General features: G+C 41.4%; 1 protein-coding gene across 2 annotated transcripts in view; it reads right to left on the bottom strand.

The window, feature by feature from the left end:
• Positions 1-4092: 4092 nt before the first annotated feature.
• The window catches only part of AQP10 (aquaporin 10), a 106488-nt gene continuing 101214 nt past the window's right edge, over positions 4093-9366 (bottom strand). The window contains exons 7-8 of one of the 2 annotated variants that reach the window (XM_085637816.1): positions 8417-8634; positions 4093-8215 (exon numbers count right to left, since the gene is read on the bottom strand). In XM_085637816.1, the coding sequence (XP_085493942.1) occupies positions 7942-8215; positions 8417-8634 (492 nt within the window). In that variant the 3' untranslated portion in view covers positions 4093-7941. The remainder of the gene's footprint in view (positions 8216-8416; positions 8635-9366) is intronic. The other variant, XM_085637815.1, reaches the window with a different exon arrangement.

The raw sequence follows: 9366 nt of genomic DNA, 5'->3' as shown, positions 1-9366 counted from the left end.
CCTGTGGCCCCAGTCACATTATAGTGCTGCGTGATGCGCCCACGCAAATTCTTTGAGACATGCCAGATGTACTTGGTACAGCGCAAAGACACAGTTTACAAGGAATCCCATAAATTCTCCCTCATTAATAGTCATGAGGAAAGATCCCATCTGGGAATCCTTGTAATGAAGCTGAAAAGAAGGGTGATATGCCAGTAAAGGACAGCAGACATCAATCTCTGCAGGCGCGTTGGTAGTGTGCTGATACTGAGAGGCAGAGATCACACTGTCCTAAAAAAGCAAACACTGCTAAGCCACATTAGGGAGAGTACGCTGCCTGCTCCCCTGAGGCTTGCCGCAGTCACTTGCACAGTGGAAGTCCTACCTCACTGACAGCTTCCATTTTCCAAATGTTTACTGATTGATAATTGCCGTTAGTAACAATTCAATGGTTTGCAACTCTGGGAGTAGTTGCAAACTGATGATTAATTTCCTATGAATCACACAATAACCTCCCTTTGCCTTGACAATCACAAGTTGTAATGTCTGCCTTGTAGGTCTCAATGACTATTACAACTCACAATGCACCTTAATAGTGACGTATCAGAATATCACTGTCAGAATATTGTCTGAAGTAAATATTGTGCTCTAAATATTGTCAGCAAAAATATTGTCACGCTAGGGATAAATATTTTTTTTTAAAACTACGTCTTGATATCTATATTTAAGACGCAATATTGCTGTCAGTCAGTAGTTCTTCTTGTGATATGTTGACATGCAAACCACCTTCCCATTTTGCCATTTGTGTTTTTCCCTTCTCAAAATCTGACACTTTCCACAGCGCTAGATTTATGAAGGTATCAGCCCTGTGGTACTTGTACCCCATGTACATTCATCTACTTGTTATTTGAGGCTAGGTTAGTGCTGCTTCTTTAACATTTGTGTTCCAGGTTGGGCCCTAGAGAGGATCTGGGCCCCAACATGTGCAAGGCTCAAGGTTATAAAGTATCAACAGTCTGGTGGCAGACTTAGGGGGAACAACCTTTACAACACAACTTTTACAACGCACTACCATTACAACAAAACTGTTACAACGCAAGTGGATTTACAACGCATGCCATTACAACGCAAGTCTTTACATCGACTTGCGCTAGATGGCGTGCTAACATTACAAATAGTGTAGTTTACTATCCCAACACCTTCCCTACTGTTAAGTGGACTGGAGTTGGAATAGTAAATTACACTTTTCTAATGTTAGCACGCCATCTAGCGCAAGTCGATGTAAAGACTTGCGTTGTAATGGCATGCGTTGTAAATCCACTTGCGTTGTAACAGTTTCGTTGTAACAGCATGCGTTGTAACAGCACGCGTTGTAACGTCATACATCCCAAACTTAGGCTCGTGCAGTTCATCTTCTGTGCTCAGCCCTGTCAGGTACCACGCATCAGGGGTTAGACTAACACAAGCTTGTTGCTTTGAGCCCACACTTTCCAACAACCGCCTAGTTTCAAACTGAGTGCCAGCATGCTTGTTATACCCTTCCTCTTTTCAGTGCGATGGAATGTTTTTCATTGTGGACATCTAACAATTGTGATGTAACCACAAGCCCATGGAATTAAAGTACAAAGACCTACTGTGCCAATGTACAGGTCGTTTTTCAATGTTTCAATTGAATGAATTGTAAAAGTATTGTATATTAAGGATAGGTTGTGTCTACCCCACCCAAAGAGACATTCTTCCAGCAAAATTCCTATATGAGGAAATAGGCGATCGGTAGCATAGCTCTATATTGTGGTGAAATATCGAAAATACATGGTGAATAGAAAAATACTGCATCTTCAATATCTATTACCATCATACCTCCAAGGTAAATATATATAGGGGTTTATAGATTTACTATTCTGAACTTAACACCTACTTTCTTTGAAGATGTTTAACTAGTCCACATTGCAGACTGAATATTTTGCTAGGGCGATATTTGAACCATGATGTAGTAACCCCCTCAGCCGTAGGATAGATTTGGTTAGTAACATATATAAAGCAATAGATTTCCCACTTGAACTAAGTAGCAACCACTGATGCAGGTTGCAGCCATTGCCAAGAATCCTTAAGCCAGGGATCATTCTAACCTGTAGAAAAGAGGCTCCCGGCTTTTAAACACTGATGTGAAAAAATGATAAAGCCTCTCTCTTTACAAAGGAGTTTTAAAAAGCAACTGGTTGCATTCTTTACTAAATTATGCTTTCCTTTTTTTTTTGCATGTATCATCATTCATGCATGTATTGGAAAGTATGCATGTTACAATATCAAAGAAATCGGGTCTCTTTGTCCACAACATGCGCATCATTTAATGCAACAGGATTCTCACCAAGATGGTTCATTAGTGTGAAGTAATCTTTTATCCCCTGGAGTGCATACAGATTTTTAGGTCTCGCCTAGGCAGCGCTTGCGCTGTCGCTTCGAGACATGTATTCAGAATATGGGATTTACGCTATGCCCATCTTCCGCCCATGTTCTTAATTGTCTCCTTTGACTGTCTTTTGGAAGTGCTTTTTTCCTTTGGTTAATTTCTTAGTAGTCCCTCCCTTTCTACTGTTGTAACCTCCCATGAGGACTGCCCCTCCTACATGTGACCTTACTCAGTACGTTTTATTTACAATTTTAAAGCAATCTTTTGTTACTTTTTCATGGTAGCTGGCATTACGACATGACAGGTGCACACTTCCCCCTTAGTGCCTGCTTAGTAAGAGTGCCTGGATAAAAACATTCTATAATTTATTTTTGCAGCGCAGCACACTGCACTTCATCTTTAACGTGGCGGCCGCGCTTTTTTTTCTTATACACGGCTCGGCCAACGAAACTTTTCTAACATTATTATTTTTTTAAACGGCAGCATGCCATGCAGTGCTTTAACTTTAATATTAGCGGCCGCATACCTTTCTTTGGTTCTGTATGGCTCGCATCAGCACAAATATAGAACGTGGAGCCTGCACTCCCGCTGAGCACCAGCCTGAATTCTTATCCGCTTCCACGCAACAGCTAGTCTCTGACTCCTGTTACCCAAGTTTCAGAGTTGCTGCCTTACACCCTCTTACACAACATTTCTGCGATGCTGCCCCATGCACATTCATGTTAACACCCCTTTTGGGTTGCTGCTCCTTGCTTCGTCGGGCTACATATGCTGTCCTTTGTGGGTTTTTTTGGTTACAGACCTGCAAGTGCTTACACTTTAAGGGTATCTGAGTTGTTGGCCAGTGTCTTCTCATTATAAGCCAATCTTAAACCTGTCGGTTTTGTTTCTTTCTGTTGGTTCTCGATCTTCGCCATCCACTTAACAGTCCCTAAGCTACAGACCCTTATTTCCTCGCTGAGCAGTTCTTCCTGCTACTAGCCTCTGAAAGACTTCCTAAGCTGCAACCCTATGTGACCGATGTCCGTCCTCTAAGGTGCGTTTAACTGCTTTCAAGACTTGTGCACCCTTATGGTTTGTTTAACAGCTTGTTTATAAGGAGTATTCTGACAATAAAAATACTTGATTGGAATGTTACCAGATTTTACCACGCATAACATATGCCCTCCCATTACAAAGAAACGGAGATGCTGTAAAAAAACATTGTCATTTACAGCTCTAATAGCTCTAACTTTCACAAATGCAAGACCTATTGCATTGCAAATGCTCATTCTCTATGTTTTTAAAGTTTTTTCTTTAACCTTTTTATTGGGGCAATAAACATATTTGTGGATTGATAGGAATAACTTACACAATTCTCCTTTGAATGCACCTTGCAGCTAACCACAGCAAATTACATTAAAAATAATGTCATGTTGGAGTGACTTATGTGTGTACCTTTTTGTGACTTGCGTAATCACTTTGAGGATTCTTTGTTGCTGGACCTGTTTTAGCTTTGGTGGCGCCTGGTATGGCAATCTTTGTTGATGCACGTCGCCCATGAACTCGTCATGCACGGATTCCCTCACTACCACCTTCCAAAGATGCCCCTCATCACCCTATAGCCACACTCTCACATTTAATTCCTTCTATGGCACGACTCAGAGTGTCAGAGCGCTTTACATCACACCTACATACTGCACAGAGATAATGAATCATGTAAGTATGTAAATCAATGTACAGGAAATATTATATAAAACAATGAGACCTTCAGGGCATAGGAATCACATGGCATCCATTCTAGTATACATTATATGTTAACAGTGCTTGGTCTACAAAAAAACACAAATTTCATATTTAAAATCTAACAACAGTAGTTGGGGTTGTCTGCACTAATAAGAATTTATCACTGCCCAATTACCCCCTTTTTAGCATTCTTAAGTAACAAAAGACAAGGATTGGTAAATGCATTAGGTTTCACCTATGTGATTAATAATAAGCTGTTTTTGTTATTAGTTGTAGCTTGCCGAGTAGTTGTACAATATAAATTACAGAAAGTCTGTTAAAGTGTTATGACTTGCATATGTACAAAAAGGCAATATATTGTGCTGTTACTAGTAGTATAGTGTGGGTAAGTAATAACATTTTGAAAAATGAAAGAGGAAAATATTAGTATGAATTGATGAAATAGCAATATTATGTGTTTAAAGTAATTCTGACAACTTTTGGGCCCGGTGCCACTGCACCTGCTGCACCAATCAAATCATGCCCCTGGTGCCTGAAAGATGATAGCATTTGTGACTACTTGTTTAGTAGTAAAATATAGCAATAGTTGGTGTTTATAGGAGTAATGACATCTTTTGGCCCCAGTGCCACTGCACCTGCTGCATCATTCAAATCATGCCCCTAGTGCCTGCAAGATAACTGCATTTGTGACAGCTTGTTTAGTAGTAAAATATAGCAATATTTGCTGTTTAGAGAAGTTATGACAACTTTTGGCCCCGGTGCTACTGCACCTGCTGCATCATCCAAATCATGACCCTAATGCCTGTAAAGGTAACGGCACTTGTGACTGCCTGTTTATTAGTAAAATATTGCAATATTTGATGCTTAGAGGGGGTCCTAGAGCTTTTGGCCCTGGTGGCACTGCACCTGTTGCACCATTGAAATCATGACCCTGTTGTCTGCAAGGTAACTGCACTTGTGACTGCCTGTTTAGTTTTACATTTTAGCAATAATCTGGGTCTAGTGGGGTCCCTAGAGCTTTTGGCCCCGGTGCCACTGCACCTGCTGCACTATTCAAATCAAGTCCCTTTTAACTGCGAGGTAACTGCAATTGTGAATACTTGTTTAGTAGTCAAATATAGCAATATGTTGTGTTTAGAGCAGTTTTGACAACTTTTGGGCGCAGTTCTACTGCGCCTGCTGCACCATTTAAGTTATGACCCTGTTGTCTGCAAGGTAACTGCACTTGTGACTGCCTGTTTAGTTTTAAATGTTAGCAATAACTGGGTCTAGTGGGGTCCCTAGAGCTTTTGGCCCCGGTGCCACTGCACCTGCTGCACTATTCAAATCACGTCCCTTTTAACTGCCAGGTAACTGCAATTGTGAATACTTGTTTAGTAGTCAAATTTAGCAATATGTTGTGTTTAGAGCAGTTTTGACAACTTTTGGGCCCGGTGCCACTGCACCTGCTGCACCAATCAAATCATGCCCCTGGTGCCTGAAAGATGATAGCATTTGTGACTGCCTGCTTAGTAGTAAAATATAGCATAACTCTTGTTTATTAACTTTATTTTTAGAGAGCAATGTTTATTACAACATTTAGAATTTGATCATAATGACCAAATGGATTAAGTTGAAAAAATCAATCCGATAATGCCTACAAAGTGCAAAAAAAGTTACTGAGGCATGAATACGAAATGCCACTAACGTTCTAAGGCTAAAGCATCTGCCTTACAAAACGAAGTAATAAAAAGCAAGCATTCCAACATACTGTTAGAAGCTGCCTGCTTTTTCAGTGGGAAGAGATCTTATCTTGACAGTGAATGAGGCTTAAACAGTGTGAATAGCTTTAGTGGAATTATCGTAAATGCGTGCAGCCAGGGGAAGTAAAAAAAGTTCCACACTAAAGTGAATAAACATGGGAACTGATAAGCGCCCCCTTTTAAGATATATTAAATACAAGAGATTTGCCTAGCACAGCACAAATGCTGTGCAGGCAAAACCTAAAAAAGAATAATATGGTTCTAAACCTTTCCTTTGCAGTTTGCATACAGCTCATAGATGCCGGAAAATAGCTTACTGTGTGTTGTTAGAAGGACTGTAATGTAGGAAATGCAAGTGACAAAAATATGTCTGTGACAAAAGCAGGAACCCACTAAGCTGTCTACATTTACAAATTGGTGATGTGCATGTTACACATTATGCTTTGCAGGATAAACTGTGCTACTTTATGATGAGTGAAAAATGTGCCTTTGCAATGCACAGATCTCTCCAGAGTACATTAATCTCCAGAGCTTTATCGCCGTCATTATTAGCCCCTGAAAAGTGTGGGGCTCACACGGATCTCTGCAGACTGATCTTGCCTCACCTAACACACTTAATTTGTCTGCTGTCTGCTACCTTCTTGTCAGAGCAAATGGCTCCTGCCCGCCATGCCTTGGTGGCCTGCTATGCCGCATGGTCCAAAAGCCGTCGCTGCTTTGGTGCAAATTTAGCTTGGGCAAAATGTAAACTATGTAGTGAAAATTTCAAGGAAACCCACATTGAGCAATTTTAATTACTTTTTTTCTTGCGGGAGACTGTTCTAGCAAAAAATGCACCCATAAGAGATATTTCTGCTCGAAACAGTCTCCTGTCAGTATAACATGTGGTTTTGTTATGAGAGATATCCCGGCACATGGAAAAACATAGCACAAGATACCAAAAAACCACATTTCACGCTAAACTGTAATTTCACTATATTTTGCAAAATTTACATGACATTTTACAAACAATGTACAATTTCGCACAACACTGGAGCGAAGCAGACCACTGTAGACCACATCATCTATAGGGTGAAACCAACAATTGTACCTATTTTCTAAAGCGAATGAAGGATGTCCAAAGACAGGGCATTCCATATGGTGGCGACCAAGACTGTGAAGGAATGGCCTTTTACAACATGGGCCTAAAGCAAGTGTAATCCAGCAGAGTGCAGTGTCAGCCAGGCCTGGAGGGTCTTAGCTACTCTTTCACAAACACAATAGCCATTCCAAAGACACATCTGTTCGCTTTCCACGGCGGATACATATTGTCACTTCGACCATCATCAACTCGGCTGAGCATTACAGCACCTATGGACGTTGCTATGACTTACTAATGCAAAGGCGAGGCGGACTGGGCAGATTTCACATTAAAACTCAAGTCCAAGCATTTAGGCGCTAGAGCCATGCTGATCTCGAAGTACGGTCTATAATTGAAGGAATGGACCACCAAAGTAAAGCTGAAATTTAGCAAGGATCGAAGTAATGGTAGTCGATGAAATGGGGATGCACCCACAGAACACCTTAATGTTGACTTGGTACTCTAGTGGTTCTCCAAGGTGCTGTGAAACTGAGATGAACTTGCAGGCACCTCTAGTTAGAGGAACTGCCATACTAAGGGCTAGATATAGAATATGGAGACATGAAATAAAGTATTACCATAATCTAAGAGTAAACCTGCTATGGCTGCATCTACTCAAGCATGACCGCGAGTTGTGAAGACAGTAAGGGGCTTCCTGATGGACATGTTGTATAATCAGTGGTTTGAGTCATGCCCATTTTCTATTTTGTTGAAATGGTGTCTGCACCCTAATGACAAATAACGAGAACTTGTACGCACGATAGCCCGTTATCTACCCTGTAGGTGGACTATAAAAATCATGATATAAACCTCCCCGTTTTGTTGGAGTGAAGGAAAATGTAGGTTGCGATATCACAAGTCCATGTGTTCTTCTGTGGATCTCAGGAATTCTGCAGGTTCCTTCCGGGCATTTTCAGGGCAGAATACCACAGAGCACCTGGTAGAGTTCTTCAAGGTTTCGTATGTCATAACCTGTGGCTTAAGTAGCCTTCTGCGTCTCTGGGATGCTCTGTACAGCCCTCCATGTAGGTGTCAATGGTAAAGATCGGTTTCACTTCCAGTTTCTTGTTCTCGAACTCTGGCATCCCCTTCCCCATGTCCTTGTTGACCGAGCACGCCAGCTGTTCATTGAGGTTATCAAAATGGTGGAACTCCACAAAGACCTCATACACAATGGACCCAATCACTGCTCCAAATAATGGTGCCACGACTGGTATCCACCAATAGTGGTTCCCGGCACTGAAACAAGCACAAAATCTATTGTTAGTCCAGAAGTTAGCACAATTTCAAAATACTTTAAATGTATTTTTGTAGGAGAACATGATCCAAAACACTTGCTGTAGTAGCGGCGTGGTATGAACCAGAGATTGTGGCATTTATGAGAGGAGTAGACGAGAGAAGCAATATAGGAAGAGGAAGATGTGGACCTTTTTCACTCACCTGAAGACTTCTGCACCCCAGCCTGCCACAAATGTAAAGAGTCGTGGACCAAGGTCCCGTGCAGGATTGATGGGATAGCCACAGTTGGAACCCATCGAGAGGCCAATGGAGAGAACCAGTAACCCTACAACCAGTGGTTCCAGACCCTTTGGGACAGGTTTGTTCTTGGAGTCCACAATTGCCAAGATGCCAATAAGAAGCATGGCTGTTCCAATCACCTGTTGAGAAATATAGTGATGAGTACCAAAAAGCATTAGAGCGACAGGACCTGCTATGTAAGTTGATACAGCTTTAACTCATTCTTTCCCAGGGACTATTACATTTGACCATCCTGGGTCACTTAACTGCAGAAAAAAATTCAGCCTTTATACTATTATTTTGTAAAGAAAGAAGGACTTGGTCTGATGCTCCTGCCTCTCTATCACTCAATTAGAGATGGTGCGAGCAGATGGGGTACCCGTGTCCTACTGGGTTAGCCTTTATCTTGGTATCAATCTCTTAAGTATATTTTAGCATAAAAATAGTAGTACCCAAGATTTTGGTAAAGGAAACAATGGTTAATACCTAGATCACTCTAGTTAAAGACTACAGCAAGCAGTTGTGTTGTACCAATCATCATGTCGGTCCCATATTAAGCAGTCCATAGTTCAAAGTTTCCTAGACTGTACTTGTGGAACATGATTTGTTATCTTGTGCTATGGTATGTTAACCATAGGTAAAGCGCAGCTGCAACCAAAGAATGTATCCTAGTGCTAATAGCAGCCAAATATACTGAGCCACATTCATCTCAGATGGTTAGAGGGTATGGAACCAGGTCTTCAAATATATGCGAAATCAATGGAGATCTGTGGTGGATCGAAGGGAGGCAGGCAGATGGTCCTAAAGAGGAGAAGCTTGGATTGGAAAGGATGTTCCTCCAACACGTGTGTCCAGGGCCGGCTGGTGGTGCC

This window comes from Triturus cristatus, chromosome 12 (assembly GCF_964204655.1).
Source record: "Triturus cristatus chromosome 12, aTriCri1.1, whole genome shotgun sequence".
Taxonomy (NCBI): Eukaryota; Metazoa; Chordata; class Amphibia; order Caudata; family Salamandridae; genus Triturus; species Triturus cristatus.
The sequence above is the reverse complement of the archived record's forward strand: the minus strand, read 5'-3'. Positions and strand labels throughout refer to the sequence as shown.